Source organism: Eretmochelys imbricata, chromosome 1 (assembly GCF_965152235.1).
Source record: "Eretmochelys imbricata isolate rEreImb1 chromosome 1, rEreImb1.hap1, whole genome shotgun sequence".
Lineage (NCBI taxonomy): Eukaryota > Metazoa > Chordata > Testudines > Cheloniidae > Eretmochelys > Eretmochelys imbricata.
In genome coordinates, this window is record NC_135572.1 from 38,320,607 (window position 1) to 38,342,644 (window position 22,038).

Sequence of the window (22,038 nt, forward strand, 5' to 3'; positions counted from 1 at the left end):
TACCTGCATCACTAAGGGAGAGAAATAGAAAGATAAATAGTAATTAGATTAATAATAATAGATGATAAATAAAAAGCAATGTATGTATCTCGTTGGTGAGTTTGTTGTAAATCATAACATTAAAAAAATCTTACAAGTTCATCCTGTTTGAATGCTGGATAAGCAACATTTACAAGTCATGAAATTCTGATGAGTTGCATTGTGGTTTTGTACTACAAACTCTGTGCCAATGTTTGAGAACTGAAGTCATCGTCTGCATATCAATTTGCAGCTTGGCTAAAATCCTTTCTCAAAAGCAAAAATTACTAAAAAAACCCACAAATTGTGGCAGAAATAGCAAAGATATAAAAATTTAAGGTATAAAAGTTAGTAATTGAGGTGAAGATTCATCTTTGTAAATGGAAACTAAACCATTACAGAGCCATTGGAAATAACCTCATATTAAAGAAGATATATGAAAGAGATAGGAAGTATTATTTCGTCTGAGAGAACGAGGCTTGTCAGCTCGTGAACCAATAACTCTAGTCTATACTAATATTAACACTCAGCACTTTACATCTCCAACACACTACATGCCCACTGATTGATCCTCACAATATCTCTATAAGGCCAATGTTATTATTCCCATTTTTAAAAAAGAGGAAACTTCAATTCATAGATTAATAGAAACATAGGTTCAATGACTTGTCTCATGTTACCCTCTCTATCCCGAATTCTGCAAACATTTATGCAGATGCTTAACTTCAGACACATAGCTAGTCCCACTGAAGTACTTGAGGAGCGACTGGTCTAGTAAAGGAATCTGGACAGGCACCAACCGAGCATGGACTGAAGGGAAGTATTGTGTTTGGGTTGGAGTTGCACACAAAGCCTTTCAAGCTATGAGAGGAACCTCTGAAAACTTAGTTATATGGAGAAGAATCTGAGCTCTGCTGGGAAAAGGGCCAAATCCTGAAGTCCTTGAGACTCTTGTCTGAATAAGGACTTCAGAATTTGGCCTGTAGAGAACTGTACATTAAGACATTGGTGAGAAAAGTCATGGATATGAGTCCACTTTGCAAGCTTGAATTTTGCTGTTTTTTCAATTAATTCCCACTTTTGTTCAAAAGTCTGGGAACTGTGCATTTGTAAATAAAAATGGATTAGGATAATTTAATACTCCAGTGTCTTCTGACCACTAATTTTCTATCCTAAAAGGAATAACCCACCTTTGGGAACTTAGTGCGTTAAGGCCTAGATCCAAAAATGGACTTATCTGTCTACGCTCCAAATTTAGGTGCATAAATCCCAGTTTTAGGCTCCACTGGGATACCACAAACCCCTGCTCAGTTGCCACCTTCCCTGTCTCCCACACCTCTCAGGTGAGTTCTTTAACTATTTTCTCCCCATTCAGGAAGAAGGGGCAATTGAACCTATGTCTCCCTCATCCCAAGTGTGTGCTCTAACTAATGGGCTAAAAGTTATAAAGTGGGAACCATCACCACCACCTCCTCCTTCTCCTTACCTCCCCCATCTCCATTTTGTGTGGAATTAGGCAGACATCCGTGTGACGTTGCACTCCATATGTTTTATGGAAATATGTTTATAAGTGTGAATATAATGTACTCGGAACATGCTTTATGCTAAAGGTTTCTTGTAAGGTATCATTACAAAGCTTATAATTTACTGAGAGTGTGATCCTATCTGTATGTATGTATCATTCTTGTATCTAAAGCTAGAAATATGAAGTATTACTCTGAAGTCCTTTTGTAATTATGCAAAGTTTGGGCCATTAATGGTGGTTTAGAATCTTGATGGCTCCCATTAACCAGGACAATTGGTTGTAAATGGCTCTGTTTACTTGTAAGCCTTCCTGTGTTCATGTGAGTCAGGCCGGAAAGAATGGAGGCTTGGGGCCTCACAGGATATGTGACCAGGTTACCTCATACTGGAATCCATCTTAAACCTGGTGCTTTTCCATTTAGAAGGAAGGGTGGAAACCCAGAGAGAGACAAAGGATTCCCACCTTGTGCCAAAGCTATAAAAGGGGGTGAAACAGAACAAAGGGGGCTGCCAGTCATGAGAAATCCCATAGAAATCCACCTGAGCTGGAACTAACAAGAACTGTACCGGGGAAAAGATAGGACCCAGACTAAGAAGGAGTCTAGTCTGTGAAAGAAGCTTATTGGAACATCTCTGAGGGTGAGATTTACCTGTATTCAGTTTCTTAATGTATTAGGCTTAGACGTGCATGTTTTTGCTTTATTTTTCTTGGTCACTTACTTTGTTCTGTCTGTTGTTACTTGAAACCACTTAAATCCTACTTTTTATTCTTAATAAAATCACTTTTGTTTATTATTGAACCCAGAGTAAGGAATTAATACCTGGGGGAGCAAACAGCTGTGCATATCTCTCTATCAGTGTTATAGAGGGCAGACAATTTATGAGTTTACCCTGTATAAGCTTTATACAGAGTAAAACGGATTTATTTGGGGTCTCTGTGACCGAACCCATCATAACCCACCTATCTCATTCTTGCAAGAAAATACTTAGGCGCTGAAGCTGCCTGGTTCAGTAGTTGATCACAAGCAGAGAAAGGCATCTCCCTGCAGCCCAGACTTAGGTGCCTATCTCCATGAAAGGGGCAGGGCTTAGGAAACACCTCTCTTGTTGACATCACCCATTGGGTGCTTAGGCAGCTTCTCACTTAGCATGCTGGCTTTTGTGAATGTCATTCTTAAGTACTTAGCGCCCCCTCAGCATTCATTGTATAGGAAGCTAGGTGCCTAACTCAGGCCTTGCGAATCCAATTGTTGTTCCAGTGGTTTTTTAGGCACCTAGAAGTTGGGTGCTGCGACACTGAGCATCACAATGCCTAAGTCCCTTTGTGGATCTGGGCCTAACTAATTAATGACTATGCCACTATCTTAGTCCTGTTTCCTTTTCCACTTAATGCAGCTTTGCCAGAAGCTGGGAACGGGCAACAGAGGATGGATCACTCGATGATTACCTGTTCTGTTCATTCCCTCTGGGGCATCTGGCATTGGCCACTGTCGGAAGACAGGATGCTGGGCTAGATGGACCTTTGGTCTGATCCAGTATGGCCATTCTTATGTTCAACATATAGACTATAGTTTTTTTCTTAGGGAGATGAAGTATAACTTGAGACTCCATTTTGCTTCTTCTCCCCTTCTCCTTGAGGCCTTCCGCTGCAGTGACTTTGCTTCCAGTTCAGAGAGACTGACTTTTCTAGAGCACAACATTAATATAACTCTGAACGCTGCCAAAGGGAAAGGGCCTGTGAGGCTAAGAAGAAAGAAAAAACACTTATTAGGGGCTGAGGGTGCTGCCTCTGTGGCACTCTTAGCCCTGCTAGTCAGAGTGAAAGTTTGAATGGTGCTGCTACTAGACTACAATAGTGGTGCAGAATACAAGCACTTCTGTTTAGTCTTGCTACACTTGCTGCATTGTATTTTGTACTCCTTGCTCACTAACTGATTGTATTCATAAGAACATAAGAAGAGCCATATTGGGTCAGACCAAAGGTCCATCTAGCCCAGTATCCTGTCTTCCGACAGTGGCCAATGCCAGGAGCCCCAGAGGGAATGAACAGAACAGGAATCATCAAGTGATCCATCCCCTGTCACCCATTCCCAGCTTCTGGCAAACAGAGGCTAGGGACACAATCCCTGCCCATCCTGGCTAACAGCCATTGATGGACCTATCCTCCATGAATTTATCTAGTTCTTTTTTGAACCCTGTTATAGTCTTGGCCTTCACAACATCCCCTGGCAAGGAGTTCCACAAGTTGACTGTGCATTGTGTGAAAAAATATTTCCTTTTGTTTGTTTTAAACGTGCTGCGTATTGATTCCTTTAACTTCCCGCAGCTTTCTTTAATCTATCTTCTCTTGGAAAATAACTGTAGTGACAAATTGTGCTTCCCCCACTCCACCCTTGGAGGCAGCTGTGACACTGCATGTCATGTTCTTCACAGATATATTATTATGATATGATTATGATATAATCATTATGTATTTTGTGCAAGGTAAGTGATGTGAGATAGCATTGAAAAGGTTATGATTTACTGAATATGTTTATCCTATTTGTATGCATGTATCATTTTTGTATCTGAAGTTAGGAATATTGACTATGTATCTGTATTACTAATGTGTTTAACCTGGGGAACACCCACTAGGCAAAAGGCTCTCAGTCTAGATGGCTGGCTGGGAAGGGCCCATTCAGGAGCCATTAGGAGAAAACAATAGGCCTTAGAAGAAGTTTATCTCCCACCCGGGGGCCTTCCTGAGGATGCTACAAACAGCCTCCAAGTTATGGCTGCTGTGACACTACAGGGACATGTGACCAGGTCACCCGTTGCTGGACTCCATCTTGGGATATTGGTGTTTTTCCACTGACTGGTGTGGGAACCAAGCTTTGAAACAAAGGGTTCCTCTCATATGTAAAAGCTATTTAAGGCAAGGGAGTGACATCATCATAGTTCTTCACTGACTCCCCCCCAGAGAGACTCCTGAAAACACCTGAGGAACAAAAACTGAACTGGGGGTAGTGCTGGATCCAGGCTAACAGGATTTTTAGCATGTGAATGGAACACCTGGGGATTCCAAGCTGTATGCCAGTGCAGTTTGCCTCTTACGAATCTGCAGCCTGCTTGTATCATCACTTAGAGTGAGGATTTGCTATTCATATCTGATGTATGTAGTATATTAAGCTTAATCTGAGTGTTCAGTTTATTTGCTAGGTAATCTGCTTTTATCTGTTTGCTAGCCCTTATAATCACTTAAAATCTATCTTTTGTAGTTAATAAACTTGTTTTTGTTTTGTCTAAAACCACTATGTGGGAGTCATAACTCAGGGCAGAAAGCTGTTGTATATTCCTCTCCTCATTGAGGAGAATTTAATGAGCTTATGCTTAACAGTTCCCTGTGCAGCGAAGACGGTATAATTTTGGGTTTACTCTTCAGATGGGGGTGCATGCCTGTGTAGCTGGGAAGTTCCTTAGCTGGAGCCTTCCCATGCAGAGCTCATTACAGCATCTGCATGTAACTGCAGCTGGGTGTGTCCCTACCTGCATGTGTGCTGGTGAAAGTGCAGGCCGGTCACAGCAGTATAGTGTAAAGGGAGCCCAGGCTGGTGGGTCAGGGGTGTTCAGTGGTACCCCAGTTCCAGGTGGCACTCCAGGGGAAACCTGTTACAGCATCAAGGACATTTGCAAGACAGCTAGGGAAAGGGCTAGGCTCATGGACCGACAGCTTGAGAAATGACAAAAGGAAGTACTTTGTCATCCAATGTGTAATTAGACTATGGAAATCATTGCCACACAGAGTCATTGAGGCCAAGAATGTAACAAGATTCAGAAAGGGATGGGACATTTATATGGATAACAAGAATACCCATTTATCATAATTAATAGCAACAAATTTTGTAAGGGATATTATATCTTGTGCTTTAGGGTTTAAACCAGTTCTAATTTAGAGACCAAGATGGAAGCAGATTATCCCACTTTTGCCTACTGCGCTGTTTTTAATACCTCCCTCTGAAGCATGATGCCGGCCACTGTCACAGACTGGATAAGACACTACACGGATCTTGGTTTGGGTCTGATCCAAATTGCAATGGTAATTGCTATGTTCCTACATTAAATCTGCCCAGACGAGAAGATTTTATTTAGCACAGTATCTACTTTATTTCTTGTTTTAATTCATGAGTTGAGAGAAAATGGACAGATATGGGCACAAACAGAAGCTGTGTCATTGTAAAAATTGCTTTGCACTCATATTTTATTGTAAAATGAATGTGTTTAGGTACTGGCTCACCATGTTTACAGTTTGACGTGACTAGATCACAGGCGCTTTGGTCTTGTGTAAGTCAATAATTTTTAATCAGAATCAAAAAATGCCTGAAGATTCACTCCCCTCCTCTATAAAGTACTCAGACAATAAGGATTTTGCCCCCATCGGGTCTGTTGTATGTTACAATATAATTTCATACAAAAAGAAAATGTTTAAGGTTAAAATTCAAGCATTCAAAAGTTAGGAAAGTTAGGAGAGAGTGTTCACTGAATGGGTAGCCATTCAATATTTCTTTTTATACTTATCATTTAAGTGTGGCCCTAGATCTTATTTACTGAATATTTTCCATACCTAGCACTGAATACACAATTATTTCCTCATGGGTTTTTCAATGGCACAATCACCGTAGTATCTCAGTGCTTTACAAACATAAATTTATCTTTACAGCACACCTGTGAGGTAAGAGGGTGTTATTGTCTCCATTTTACAGATGGGGAACTGAGCCATGGCCTAAACTGTCAAAAGTGTCTACTGAGTCTGGGTCCCCAACTTGAGATGCCTAAGGCCTGATTTTTCAGAATACTTATAAAGTTCAGTAAAAAAAATGCTGTGGTCAATGCACGGCTCCCATTTAGTTGCAGTTGTGACTGCTCAGGACTTCTGCAAATGAGGCAATTGGCATTTTAATATGAGCACCCAGAGATGACCCACACAGTTATTGACCACCTGTGAAAAATTTGGTTTGAACAACTTGCCCCAACAAAGGCAGAGATAGAGTCCTGTCCTCCGGGGCTGCATTCAACTTTCTGAACTGCAAAACTATCATTTCACTTCCTGTCAGCTCCTGCTTTACACCCCTTCCAGCTTCTGCAATTAAGCAGGTAGGAATCTACAGATAGAGTACCATTCATCTTGTGCACTGAATGCGGGAGAAAATAAGGATCGTATCATACAATGCTTACACACAAAGGGGCTGAATTAAAGTTGTACAGTCAATTTTAATTCCAGAATTTCTGAACCTTTGAATAAAGCAGGTTGACATTTTTTCATCAGAATAGTTTTTTGACACAAAAAGACCTATTGCCCAAAATTAAAATGTTCATAATAGTTTCATTTTACTTATAATTTTCAAGTTTTTCAACCAAAACCCCCACAGAAGCTAATAAATCTTTGGTGAAATATTTGATTTGTTTAAAAAAAACCACCATTTTTTCCCCCAAATAATTACCTGAATCCAATTTTTTTGTTTTTGTTTTTGAAAGCCCGTTTTGGTAGAATTCCTTACCTTTGGCTTACAAAAAATAAAAAAGCAGAACAAATTTACCAAACCTCCCATTTTTTCCTGGAAACTGAACATTTTTACTACATATTTTACTCCATAAAGTTAATGTTAGGATATAGATATTCATGCCTGTCTGTAAAGGCCTATACTCTAAGAATTTAGGTGTATTCTTATCACTTGGCTAATTATAGAGGTATAAAAGAATCAAAATCACTATCTGCTGGTGTAAGGGCCTTCTCTTACTGTGACAGTCTGAGGCCCTGTTCTTAGGCTAAGGCCTTTGGCTAAGCAGCAGAGGCAGCCATAAGCTGGGAAGCGAACGGTCACATCCTCACATTCCAACCTAGTCACATTGAAATAAGGTGCTATTGGGCTGTTAGGCACTATCAGGACAGGATTGTATTCCTATCACCTCCAGAGAAAGGGAAGTGCCTAGAAAATGTAAAAGGAAACTTAGTTTGATAGCATCCTGTCTGGCAAGAACTCACTTATCAATAGCTGGGATGTGAAATCCTCACTTCTGTGTTGTCTTGTCATTGTAGTTCCCACTTTGCTATTGTTTGTCTGTATAATCTCTGTCTGGTTCTGTGATTGTTCCTGTCTGCTGTATAATTAATTTTGCTGGGTGTAAACTAATTAAGGTGGTGGGATATAATTGGTTACATAATCATGTTACAATATGTTAGGATTGGTTAGTTAAATTTCAGGAAAATGATTGGTTAAGGTATAGCTAAGCAGAACTCAAGTTTTACTATATAAACTGTAGTCAATGAGGAAGGGGGTGGGTGGACGGGTGTGGACATGTGGATGAGGATAAGGGAGATGGGAACAGGGAATGGGGGTAAGAAAATTGGAATCATGTTTTACTAAAGGGGGAAATGGGAACAGGGAATGGGAGTAAGGAAGTTGGAATCATGTTTTGCTAAGGGTAGGAATGGGAACAGGGACACAGGTGTAAGGCTCTGTGGTGTCAGAGCTGGGAAGGAGGATACTAAGGAAGAAAACTGGAATCATGCTTGCTGGAAGTTCACCCCAATAAACATCGAATTGTTTGCACCTTTGGACTTCGGGTATTGTTGCTCTCTGTTCATGCGAGAAGGACCAGGGAAGTAAGTGGGTGAAGGAATAAGCCCCCTAACAGTTAAGCGCATACATAATTGTTTAAGAGGCCTGGAAATGCCTTGGGGTACGGATTCTGTTAACTGTTCAGCATAGTTACCACATTGTACAGCTTCACATACACTTGCTGTACACCTACAACTACATCACAATATTAGCAATGCCAAGTGTTCAAAAATCATGACCCCTTGGGAGGCTGGGCTGCAGGGGCCTGGGGTCTCTCTGGGGGAGGTGGAGGGAGCTGGGCAGGGCTGCAGGGAGCTGGGGTCTCCGGGCTGAGCTCAAGAAGGCTGGGGTCTTCCAGGGGCAGATAGGGGGGCTAGGCTGCAGAGGGCAGAGGTCTCCTGGGGGGTTGGAGGCAGGGCAGTAGGGGTCTCCCAGGGATAAATGGGGGTGCAGGGCTGCAGGGGACTGAGGTCTCCCAAGGCAGATGAGGGTGGGCTGCAGGGAGAGGGGGGGTCTTCCAGGGGTAGGGGTCAGGGGTGCTGGAACAATTTGTATAGTGGGGGTGCTGAGAGCCATTCAACCAAACTATAAACCTTGTATAGGATGGAAACCACTTCAAGCTAGGGGGTGCAGCAGCACCCCTAGTTCCAGCACCTATCAATGGGGTGGGGGCTGGTGTCAGAGAGCAGGGGTCTCCCGGGCGTAGATGGGGGTGGGTGGGCCGAGGGTGCAGGGGTCTCCCGGGAGTAGATGGGGTGGTCTGCAGAGGACCAGGGTCTGCCGGGGGTGGATAAGGAGGGGGTGGGCCAAGGAGGCGGGGGTGTCCTGAGGGGCTGGCCTGTAGGGGTCTGGGGTGTCCCGGGGGTTGATGGGGCTCAGGGGTCTGCCGGGGTCGACGGGAGTCAGGGGAACCGCCCGGCCGGCAGAGGGCGCTGCAGCTGGAGCCTCCTGCCCCTGCCTCTCCCCTTGGCGGCGGAGCCGGCTCCTCGGCGCCGCATCATGCGGGCCGGGCCAGCCCTTGCACGGAGCCGCGGCCGCGGCCGAGTGTCTCCTGGGTGGGCGCCGCCATGAGGCGCTGAGCGGCGGCTGCGTGGGGAGGATCGAGCCGGCCGCAGCCCCGAGTCTCCGCCCGGCCTTGTCCCGAGCGAAGCCCCGTCCGCTGCGGCGGCGGGTCCGGCCGGCGGGAGCGCGGGGCCATGTGAAGCGGAGCGGCCGGGAGCCCGCGCCCGGAGCGAGGAGCCGCCGCCGGCCCGGAGGGGCCCCCGCGGGGGGAACATGGCGACGTCTAATCTCTTGAAGGTGCGACCCAGGCCCGCTGCCCGGGCAGGGCCTGGTGGGAGGACGCGGGCGACCCGAGTCCCGTCTGCCGGTGGCGGCGGGGCCTGCGGGCTGCTCCTGGCGGCTCCCAGGGCCCGTCGCTGCGGGGCGGGGGAGGTGGGTGAGCGCGGCGGCCGGGCAGGGGAAATGTGGGGGAGCGAGGGGGCAGCCTGGCGTGGGGGAGGGGGTGTAAGGAGAAAGGGGGGAGCAGAGGAGAAGGGGGGCAGTGCTGAGGGCGGGAGGGACGGCGGCTGTGCGGAGACAGGGACATGAAGGGCTTGTTTCTCAAGTTGTGGTATCCAGTATGTTGTAATATTCTGAGGGGGAGGGTTTATAACAAACCTTCATTTTACACTGTGCTGGTGGCTGTCTGGGCTCGAGAGACACGGGTCTCTCTCCTCTTCCCCACTCCCTCCAGTACTAAAACTTCACACAGTCTAACCTGTCTCCAAATATCACACGCCTCCCCACCCACACCGATCAAATAAGCGTGGGGAAAGTATATGGTAACATATTTTAGACAGCAAAAAGAAAAGGAGGACTTGTGGCACCTTAGAGACTAACAAATTTATTTGAGCATAGCTCACGAAAGCTTATGCTCAAATAAATTGGTTAGTCTCTAAGGTGCCACAAGTCCTCGTTTTCTTTTTGCGGATACAGACTAACACAGCTGCTACTCTGAACCCCGTATTTTAGACAGGACACGGTTTCATCCGTTTCTGCATTAACAGAGAAACTAGAAACACAATGATTTTTAGGATAAACAGAGTTTTAAATGATTGTACAGTGAATAAATATTGTTTGCATTACCACCATGTTCAAAATCTGATGGGTGCAATTTACCCGGAAGGAAAAAAACACTGAACATGTACCACTTATTTAAGCAGCTTTTTTTACATAATCTAGTGTTTCCATAAATTTTTGGTATATGATGATAAACATCTGAACATTGACATATTACTCCGGAGGGCATTCTGTGCACAATATTTTAAAATTCTGCAAGTTTTATTAATAAATATATGCAGGGGCTCCAGCACGGCAGTGGGGAGCACAGGCCAGTGGCTGCATGAAGGTGGGAGATGACCCTGCAGCCCCCAGGGTCACAGACTCAGTGGGGAGGCTGCACCTGACCTTGACATAGCACAAGTCCTGGGCCTGCCCAAAAATACCCTGGGGCCTTGCCCCTCTGTGCCAGGTGCACCAGGTGTGGGGCAGGCAGGCTCAATGAGGCAGGATCTAAGTTTGGGGGGATCCAGGTGTGGGGTGAGAGGATTCTGTGTGGGACAATTTGGGTGTAGGCAGCTCAGTGGGGGGTCTTGGTGTGGGGGGATTGGGATGCACAGAGGCTTGTTGGGGGGTGGTTCTGCGTGAAGAGGCAAGCCCCTCTGCTGGGGCTTCCAGGTGAAGGTGGTTGGGGCTCAGTGGAGGGGTCTGGGTGTGGGGGTCTCAGCAGGGGGCCTGGGTGCTAGGGGAGTGGGGCTTGATGGAGTGGGGGTCTGGGAGCAGCTAGTGGGGTCAGTGGCATGGGGGTTTGGATGTGGGGGCTTGGGCTTATCAGGGTGGGGGTTTGAATACAGGGAGCTCAGTGGGGGGTGGTCTGGGTGCAGGGGTGGGGGGAAAAATAGGAGGTCTGGGTGCAGGGGGCTCCAGATGTAGGGTTGAGCTTCAGTGTGGTGGGGTTTAGGTATGGAGGACTAAGGGGGTTCTGGGTGTACGGGGTGAGACTTGGCGGGGGTGTCTGAGTATGGGAGGTCTGGTATGGGTAGGGGGTTGGGCAAATGGGACAGCAGCTCCCAGCAGCTGAGGAGCGATGGGGGCAGGAAGCAGGAGAGGATGCTGAGCTTCCTGCAGCTGGGGGAGGTTTCTGGGAGTGGGTCTAACACAGCCCCAGCCACTCCTAGCAGGGGAAGAGGAAGTCCAGTTCTCTCCTGTCTCCAGCCCAGCCAGGACTAGCAGCTGATCCTGGCTCAGGGTACGAGCCACTGGCTGCAGTGATTGACCTCTCCACCAGCTGTTCCAGATACCCTAAACAATGTACCTGTGCTGCTAGAGAGTGGTGCGTGACTGCTGTTGCAGCTTCCCTGTCAGAGAGTCATTTTTCTGTGGGGAAGCAAAGAAATCTGCGGGAGACAAGAATTTGTGTGTGCAGAATTCCCCAAGGAGCAATAGCCCTGATCAGTTAAAATTGCAGAGTTCCAAAACCAGTATGTGTTGCTACGAAACAAAATGCCCAAGAGGGGGAAATGGGGATGCAGTATGGTTATTTGAAGGAATCCTATTTCAGAATGCTAGGTCCAAACAGCCTATCTATTTGGCCATGTTTTACTCCATCACTGTGTGTGTTGTGTTGTTACTTATAGTATGTTTAGGGATTTTGGATAGATTGACATTTGCTTTGGGAAAACATTAATTACATGGTTTTATAAACAGATGTAAGAAAGTTTAGCATCTCAGAGTTGATAATATTTCACTTTAAATCTTCTAGAAAATAATTCCTACAGTTGTGGGAGAGTGCAGTATAAGGCCCTGATTTTGTTACTTGCAGAATGGTGATATCTGCAAAACTGGTTTTGAAAAAGTGTTTATAATCACATGTTAAATATACAAAGGTGTAGGCTCACCACAGATAATATAGATATAGATGCCTGGTAGATAACTTGGTGATGTCTATAAAGCTTTTAGATAATTAAGTTAGTAGTAATTGAATGCTAGTTTGCCTTTTTCATCAGAACATCTCAAAGCGCTGTACAAAGACAAATAAATATGAACCCTTTTTACTAAAGGAGAAACTATGATAGAGATCGACTTTCAGGAAACCATACAGCAGTCCAGTGAGAGCTGGGAATAGAAACACTCTTGACTCCCAGTTCTTGAGGCTTAAAAAACTACTACACTTAAAGCATATTAACTCAAAATTCAGGATGACTGGCAGTGTCTCATATCCTTTCAGAATATAAAATGTACCTATACTTCAACCATCTGAAAACTCTACAATACAGAGTTAAACTTAGGCCGGGTCTACACTAGCGAAATTACTCCGGCACAGCTGTACCAATAGAAGATTGCTTATGTAGCCACTCTATGCCAATGGGAGATGTAATAAAATCATCACGATCGGTGGTAGCTATGTTGGTGGGAGAGCGTCTCCTGCTGACCTAGTGCTGTCCAGACCAGCGCTTCTCTTGGTGTTTTTTTTTTCCACAACCCTGAGCTACCTAAGTTATACTGACAAAAGTGCTAATGTAGACATAGCTTAATATTTCACGCCCTTTCTTTTTGGGTGGGGCAGAGGGTTGTGGTATGCGGGAATTGCAGAAGCGCTAGCTTCGTTATCACTCACCTCCACATCCTGGCATTCCACTAGGCGTGTCCAGAAAACACGGGAATACGAGTTTCACCAGATTCTAACACTCTTGTATATTCTTAATTCTCAGTAGAACCCCGTATCCGAACTCGTGTTCATGCATTGTTGTGTATCCTTTCTGTCCTCTCTGCTGCATTGAGGTTTTGGGAAGTTCTGACCATTTGGTGGCCCACATCCGATACTACTGCTATACAAATAAGTAATAACTGAAGGTGTTGTCCCATAGGTAATATTTAGGATTAAAAAGAAAAGGTGTTAACATCTGGCTAGTCTACTTAGAGGAGGGAGAAGGCCAAGTGGTTGAGTGTAGGTCAGATTTAGGTAGCTTCTGTTCACTAAACTGTACCTTTATCCTAGTAAATGCAAGGCCTATGAGTTTCCCTCTCATTCCTTGTGCACTTTCCCCATGGTTCTCTATTTGCTTGGGAAGTGAAGTGAAATGAAATATGACTTCCCCACGGGGGCAGTGGATGCCTTGACAGTTGCTGAGTTGAAACCTGACTGGATGATATCAGTTTGGAATGGATCAGTACAATAATTTGAGCCTCAGATATGCACCTTCATTCCCCCCAAAAATGAAGAATAGTAACATTTTGATATCACATACATTTTTTTTTAAAGGGATGTTGTGTTTTGAAAACAGTTTGCTCAAACAACCTCAACTTTGGTCAACTAGTCCTCCCCTGGACCGTGATGAGGCACCGCAAATTTCACGGCAATCTCAATATGCGTGTGGATTTTAACAAACTGATTTTGATAAGTGCTCTAAACAGTAAGGGCTTGTCTACATTATGTGCTGGATCGATGGGCAGCGATTGATCCAGCGGGGGTTAATTTATCGTGTCTAGTCTAGACGTGATAAATCGACCGGCAAGCACTCTCCCGTCGACTCCGGTACTCCACTAGGACGAGAGGCGCAGGTGGAGTCAATGAGAGAGCGTCAGCTGTCGACTTACCTCAGTGAAGCCACCGCGGTAGGTAGATCTAAGTACGTTGACTTCAGTTACGTTATTCACGTAGCTGAAGTTGCATAACTTAGATCAGTTCCTTCCTCCCCCCGGTATAGGCCAGGCCTAAGATGGTCTCTGCCTTAACTGTAGTAGTGCTACACTCCTCTATAATAGACCTCAGGTTGCAGGGGACAGTTCCTTGTGTCTGTATTTAAATATTTCTAGAGCTCATCGCATAAATCTGGAGCTGTTATGAGACTTACATGAATTATGTGGTTATTTCAGAAGTATATTTGCTACTCTGTAAATGACTGCATTACAGAAGTTAGAAAAGATGCTCAAACTAGTGCAGGGATCTCATACTTGCTTTCTGGAACTCTGAAGTAGAGAGAGGCTTAATACATAACAGGATTTTGATCTCCCAAAGTTCAGGGATTTTAAAATCCATGGTTTTCATTCAGATATCTATATCTATCTATCTATCAATACTGTGGTCTCCTCAGAGCTCTTGGTGGCACTGGGAGCAAGAAAATATGGTCCCTGATTATGCAATTGGATCCATGTGGACAGAACCTTGTATCTATGTAGAGTCTCATTGGAGTGAACGGGGCTGCATGTAGGTGCAAGTAAACCCTTGCAGATTTCGTTAGGGATTGGGGCATAAGCTTAGTCCGGCTTCTGTAGGAAACCTACTCCTTTTTTCCCCCCTTCCCCTGTTTACATCCTGTATCTTATCCCATTTACCTTTTATTTCAACCATTCTTCTCCAACCTCCCATCCCTGGCAACCTGCAATATACCAGCTAGTTTTGATCTCTATAACTCACAGTAAATATTTCCAGCTGCATACTTTGGGTGTCTCGTCTTGGCTATTTCGTAATAGGACTTCCTTAAAATGTCAGCAAGGCATATATGCCAATTGCAGTTGTATAGTGGAGGCCTTCTTGTCGTTAACATTGCCTAATCCTCAATACCCGTTGATAAAGCCCCATTCTTTGGCTTGTCCATAGTTGCTCAATATTCAGTAGTAACTGCATTGCAATCACAGCACCAATTGTGAGAGCTGCCAGACAGTAGAAGTTGGTCAAATTGCATGCTAAATTTGAAGTTGATGTGAGAGTTGGATTTAATCACCCTTTAGGCCACATATTTGACATCCAGGAGCTAGTATATAAGATCAGCACAGTAACATACATGTTAAAGTTAGAGACAAGGCGGGTGAGGTAATATCTTTTATTGGACCAACCTCAGTTGGTGGAAGGAACAAGCTTTTGAGCCTCACACAGCTCTTCCTCAGGTCTGCAGAAGGAAGGAAACTAGAGTGTCCAAGCTAAATACAAGGTGGGATAGATTGTTAAGCAAAAAGGGTTCACACATGTTGTAGGCCAGTGGTTCTCAACCTTTTTTTACCCAAGGACCCCTAAACTTAAATAGACGAATCTGCGGACCCACAATCAGAGGCGATGCATAGAGGCGTCACATGCCCCGCAGATTTCTGCCTTCCATTTGGCCCTGATCCCTGAAGTGCTGATGTAGCAGGGCAGAGCTGTGGTGTGTCTCCTTGGCTAGCTGCTGCCTGCTTGTGGAGTCAGTGGCTGTGAGGCAATCCCTTCTGATGGCTGGGGGAGATCTCTCTTCTGCCGTGATCCTTCAATTTTTGGTTGCACCCCTCTAAACCCAGACAGGCTGGGTGACCTGCTGAAGTGAGTCGGGGTGGAGGTGGCGCTCCCTTCTTCAGTTCCACTGCCTGGGGTTGATACTTGGTTTATTTTGTCAGACCCCCTAAAACCTGCTTGTGGACAACCCCCCCCCCCCCCCCCCAGGTGAGAACCAGTACTGTGCAAGACCACTTAAAATGAATTTGGCAGCTAACACCCCTACAGTTCTAGAACAATGGAAGATTAGTAGATAGCAGGGATGTAGTAAGTAGGGCTGTCAGTTAATCACAGTTAACTCACACGATTAACTAAAAAAAAACTAATTGCGATTAACAATAGAATATCAATTGAAATGTATTAAATATTTTTGGATGTTTTTCTACATTTTCAATATTGATTTCAATTACAACACAGAATACAAAGTGCACAGTGCTCACTTGATATTTATTTTTGATTACAAATATTTGCACTGTAAAAATGATAAAAGAAATAGTATTTTTTAATTCACCTCATACAAGTTCTGAAGTGCAAATTTTTTATCGTGAAAATGCAACTTACAAATGTAGATTTTTATTTTTTTTGGTTACATAACTGCACTCAAAACCAAAACAGTGTAAAACTTTTAGAGCCTACAAGTCCACTCAGTCCTCCTTCTACCAATTACTCAGACAAACAAGTAAACATACGTTGATGGGAGATATTGCTCCCTGCTTCTTACTTACAGTGTCACCTGAAAGTGAGAACAGGCATTCGCATCACACTTTTGTAGTCGGTGTTGCATGGTATTTACATGCCAGATATGCTAAACATTCATATGCTCCTTCCATGCTTTGGCCACCATTCCAGGGGACAAGCTTCCATGCTGATGATGCTTATTAAAAAAAAAAAGCGTCCATTAATTTTGTGACTGTACTCCTTGGGAGGAGAATTGTAAGTCTCCTGCTCTGTTTTATCCACATTCTGCATATATTTCATGTTATAGCAGTCTCAGATGGTGACCCAGCACATGTTCATTTTAAGATCATTTTCACAGCAGATTTGACAAAACGCAAAGAAGGTACCAATATGAGATTTCTAAAAATACTACAGCACTTGACCCAAGGTTTAAGAATCTGAAGTGCCGTCCAAAATCTGAGAGAGATGAGGTATGGAGCATGCTTTCAGAAGTCTTAAAAGAGCAACACTCTGATGTGGAAACTACAGAACCCAAACCACCAAAAAAGAAAATCTCAACCCTCTGCTGGTGGCATCTGACTCAGATGATGAAAATAACATGCGTCAGTCTGCACTGCTTTGGATCGTTATCAAGCAGAACCCATCATCAGCATGGTAGCATGTCCTCTGGCATGGTGGTTGAAGCATGAATCTTTGAATGAATCTTTAAAGCATCTGGAACGTAAATATCTTGCAATGCCAGCTACAACAGTGCCATGCAAATGGCTGTTCTCGCTTTCAGGTGACATTGTAAACAAGCAGCATTATCTCCTGCAAATTGTAACCACCCTTGTTTGTCTGAGTGATTGGCTGACCAAGAAGTAGGACTGAGTGGACTTGTAGGCTCTAAAGTTTTACATTGTTTTATTTTTGAATGCAGTTTTATTTGTAAGTTCAACTTTCATGATAAAGAGCTTGCACTACAGTACTTGTATGAGGTGAATTGAAGAATACAATTATTTTCTTTTTTACAGTGAAAATATTGGTAATCAAAAATAAATATAAAATGATCACTGTACACTTTGTATTCTGTGTTGTAAGTGAAATCAATATATTAGAAAATGTAGGAAACATCCCCAAAAAATAAAAAAAAAATGGTGTTCTATTGTTGTTTAACAGTGTGATTAATCACAATTTTTTTAATTGCTTGACAGCCCTAGTAGTAAGTTGTCCTAATGGGCCATGAAATCAGTCTCTCTTTTAAATCCATGGTTTTTGGTGTTCAGTAGTTACAAATATGTTTCCTTGTCTCTCTCATATCCTGGGACCAACATGGCTACAACAACACTGCATGCAACATTAAAGTTAAGGAAAATGAAGTAAGAAGTGTGAGGGAAAGGTAGTACTAGCTACAAAAATAATTGAGATGCGTGGGTATGCTCTCAGTATAAAGTGTCTCATTTTCTTTTATTGTATTACAGTAGTGCCTAAACCCCAGTTGAGATCAAGGCCCCATTGTGCTAGACGTTCTACAACAAGCAGTAAGAGACAGCCTTGCCCCAAAGAGCCTACTATTCAGTGTAAAACAAAACAAAACAAAAAAACTCACTACATTAAGGAAGAGTTACAGTTGCTTGGTAGTGTGTCGTCCTGTTGCAGAATGTTAAGTTGGGGGAAAACTCAGACTTCCGAGAAGCGGGAAATGCAAGTGAAAGTTGCCTGTGCAAACATTCCTTTTTGTCTTTTAATAGTGTTAGATGGAATCCAATGGGTGAGAGCGAATGGGTTGTAAAAGGAAGTGAAGTATATTTCAGGAACTGTGGGGTTGGCAGAGTAAAGGTATGTCGTCCTTCCTCCCCCCCCAAGATGCATGACAGTTTTATTTTCCATTGGGTCTTCTCATACAAATCACTGTTTTTGTGATTCAGAAATGTAGCTTGTTTGATTAACAACATTGGTTAGTTTACAGTGTTTGTAATAATAATAATGCAAAGATATGCATGGTACTTTATAGACAAACAAGAATGACAGGCCTCCGTTCCAAGGAGCCCAATCTTTCACACGTCTCTTGAGTGATCTTTACTCATGTGAGCAGTCCAGTTAAGTTCAAGACTTGTAGAAATGGGCCCTAAATTATGGAAATTTGTATTTGCAAAGGTGTAACTAGAGCTCTGAAAACACTTAGTCATACATTTTTGTTTGTGTTAACAATGTGTACTGGGGCATTGCTGAAAGAGAGCAGAGTTAAGGTTGCATGGGCAACCTTAACTGCATATCTTGGCCAGATTGAAAAGGGCTAGGATGGAATTGGAGGAGAGGAACTCCACACAGTGAATGTAGACAGCACACTCTGAGCTTAGAGATGGAAGGGAGATGGGGGAGTAGCTGGAGAGGCATGTGGGTTCAAGGGTGTGTGTTTTGTTTTTTAGGGTGGCAGAGACTAGAGCAGGGAAAGCAGACGAGTAAAGGAGAGCATGAGAGTGGGCACAAAGGAATCAGATCACTTGATGTGCTGGGGTCAGTAGGGCAAGTTGGATGAGGTTAGAGGTGGAGAGCAAAGGAGAAAATTGTGTCTGTGATGGTAGAAGGAGATGAGAGTTGTAGGAAGGGAAGGAAAGACAAGCTGAAAAGAGGGTGAAGGTCATATAGTATTTTTGTCAACTTTCTCTTGGGGGAAAAAAAGTGGTGAAAACCTGTGCAGAGAGGGAAGTGAATATATGGTGGAGTCAGAATCCCCATCCTAGAGCAGAATATATTTTTGAAGAAATAGAGGTTATTTTGGTAGATAACTACAACTGTAAGGATTGTTCAGACATTATCTGTATGTATTTAGTACAAAATATAATTTTATGTGTTATACATAGACTTGACAGAGTTTGATTTTTTTTTATAATGTCAAAGGATAATTTTAAGCTATTAATATTTATATAAATTATGGGAGGTGGGGGGGTTAGACAATAATTATTTAATGACCGTAGATACTGAGTATATTCTGCACTATGAAATTAGGTCAAAGTTATAGAAGTCGGTTTTTTAGAAATCGTTTTTAATAGTCGATTGTGTGTGTCCCCACACACAATGTACTGAGTGCATTAACTCGGTGGAGTGCTTCCACAGTACCGAGACTAGCGTCAACTTCCGGAGCGTTGCACTGTGGGTAGCTATCCCACAGTTCCCGCAGTCTCCACCGCCCATTGGAATTCTGGGTTGAGATCCCAATGCCTAATGGGGCAAAAATATTGTCACGGGTGGTTCTGGGTACATGTCGTCAGGCCCTCCCTCCCTCCCTCTGTGAAAGCAATGGCAGACAGTCGTTTCATGCCTTTTTTCCTGAGTTACGTATGCAGACGCCATACCACAGCAAGCATGGAGCCTGCTCAGCTCACTGTCACCGTACGTCTCCTGGGTGCTGGCAGACGCGGTACTACATTGCTACACAGCAGCAGCCCATTGCCTTGTGGCAGCAGATGGTGCAATAGGCCTGATAACCGTTGTCATCATGTCTGAGGTGCTCCTGGCCACCTCGGTAAGGTCGGTCAGGAGCGCCTGGGCAGACATGGGCGCAAGGACGAAAATAGGAGTGACTTGACTAGGTCGTTCTCTTTAGTCCTGCTGGCAGTCCTATTGCACTGTCTTCTGGCGAGCAGCCGGGAGATGAGGATGGCTAGCAGTCCTACTGCACCGTCTGCTGCCTGCCAAAGATGTAAAAGATATAGACCAGATTTGTTTTGTATTCATTTGCTCCCCTTTCCCTCCCTCCCTCCCTCTGTGAAATCAACGTCCGACAGTCATTTTGGTGAGGTCTGTCAGGGACACCTTGAAAAGTTTAATGGAAATTCAGTCCTGCCTGAAATACCAGGGGGAGGGATAGGTCAGTGGGTTGAGCATTGGCCTGCTAAACCCAGGGTTTTGAGTTCAATCCTTGAGGGGGCCATTCTGTGTGACAGTTGTTTTTGTTTCTCCTTGATGTAAAGCCACCCCCTTTGTTGATTTTAATTCCCTGTAAGCCAACCCTGTAAGCCATGTCGTCAGTCGCCCCTCCCTCTGTCAGAGCAATGGCAGACAATCGTTCCGCGCCTTTTTTCTGTGCAGACGCCATACCATGGCAAGCATGGAGCCTGCTCAGATTACTTTGGCAATTAGGAGCACATTAAACACCACGCACGTTATCCAGCAGTATGTGCGGCACCAGAACCTGGCAAACCGAAACCAGGTGAGTAGGCGACGTCAGCGCGGTGACGAAAGTGATGAGGACATGGACACGGACTTCTCTCAAAGCATGGGCCCTGGCAATGTGGGCATCATAGTGCTAATGGGGCAGGTTCATGCAGTGGAACGCCGATTCTGGGCTTGGGAAACAAGCATAGACTGGTGGGACCGCATAGTGTTGCAGGTCTGGGATGATTCTCAGTGGCTGCGAAACTTTTGCATGCGTAAGGGCACTTTCATGGAACTTTGTGACTTGCTTTCCCCTGCCCTGAAGCGCATGAATACCAAGATGAGAGCAGCCCTCACAGTTGAGAAGCGAGTGGCAATAGCCCTGTGGAAGCTTGCAACGCCAGATAGCTACCGGTCAGTCGGGAATCAATTTGGAGTGGGCAAATCTACTGTGGGGGCTGCTGTGATGCAAGTAGCCAACGCAATCAAAGATCTGCTGATATCAAGGGTAGTGACCCTGGAAAATGTGCAGGTCACAATGGATGTCTTTGCTGCAATGGGATTCCCGAACTTGTGGTGGGGCCATAGACGGAACCCATATCCCTATCTTGGCACCGGAGCACCAGGCCGGCGAGTACATAAACCGCAAGGGGTATTTTCCAATAGTGCTGCAAGCACTGGTGGATCACAAGGGACGTTTCACCAACATCAACGTGGGATGGCCGGGAAAGGTACATGACGCTCGTGTCTTCAGGAACTCTGCTCTGTTTAAACAGCTGCAGGTAGGGATTTACTTCCCAGATCAGAAGATAACTGTTGGGAATGTTGAAATGCCTTTTGTTATCCTTGGGGACTCAGCCTACCCCTTAATGCCATGGCTCATGAAGCCATACACAGGCAGCCTGGATAGTAGTCAGGAGCTGTTCAACTAGAGGCTGAGCAAGTGCAGAATGGTGGTAGAATGTGCATTTGGACATTTAAAAGCGTGCTGGCGCAGTTTACTGACTTTGTTAGACCTCAGCGAAAGCAACATTCCCACTGTTATTACTGCTTGCTGTGCACTCCACAATATCTGTGAGAGTAAGGGGGAGACGTTTATGGCGGGGTGGGAGGTTGAGGCAAATAGCCTGGCCGCTGGTTATGTGCAGCCAGACACCAGGGCAGTTAGAAGAGCACAGGAGGGCACGGTGCACATCAGAGAAGCTTTGAAAACCAGTTTCGTGACTGACCAGGCTACGGTGTGAAAGTTCTGTTTGTTTCTCCTTGATGAAACCCCCTGCCCCTTGGTTCACTCTACTTCCTTATAAGCTAACCACCCTCCCATCCTCTCTTCGATCACTGCTTGCAGAGGCAATAAAGTCATTGTTGCTTCACATTCGTGCATTCTTTATTAATTCATCACACAAATAGGTGGATACCTGCCAAGGTAGCCCAGGAGGGGTGGTGGAGGAGGGAAGGACAAGGCCACACAGCACTTTAAAAGTTTACAACTTTAAAACTTATTGAATGCCAGCCTTCTGTTGCTTGGGCAATCCTCTGGGGTGGAGTGGCTGGGTGGCCGGAGGCCGCCCCACTGCGTTCTTGGGCGTTCTGGGTGAGGAGGCTATGGAACTTGGGGAGGAGGGCGGTTGGTTACACAGGGGCTGAAGCAGCGGTCTGTGCTCCTGCTGCCTTTCCTGCAGCTCAACCATACGTTGGAGAATATTAGTTTGATCCTTCAGCAGCCTCAGCATTGAATCCTGCCTCCTCTCATCATGCTGCCACCACCTATCAGCTTCAGCCCTCTCTTCAGCCCACCAC

The 22,038-nt window shown here is 44.8% G+C and overlaps 1 protein-coding gene across 2 annotated transcripts in view; it reads left to right on the top strand.

Moving 5' to 3' along the window:
* Positions 1 to 9,164: 9,164 nt before the first annotated feature.
* The window catches only part of CUL5 (cullin 5), an 89,459-nt gene continuing 76,585 nt past the window's right edge, over positions 9,165 to 22,038 (top strand). Inside the window, exon 1 of one of the 2 annotated variants that reach the window (XM_077808818.1) lies at positions 9,165 to 9,437. In XM_077808818.1, coding sequence (XP_077664944.1) covers positions 9,414 to 9,437 — 24 coding nt within the window. In that variant the 5' untranslated portion in view covers positions 9,165 to 9,413. The remainder of the gene's footprint in view (positions 9,438 to 22,038) is intronic. The other variant, XM_077808848.1, reaches the window with a different exon arrangement.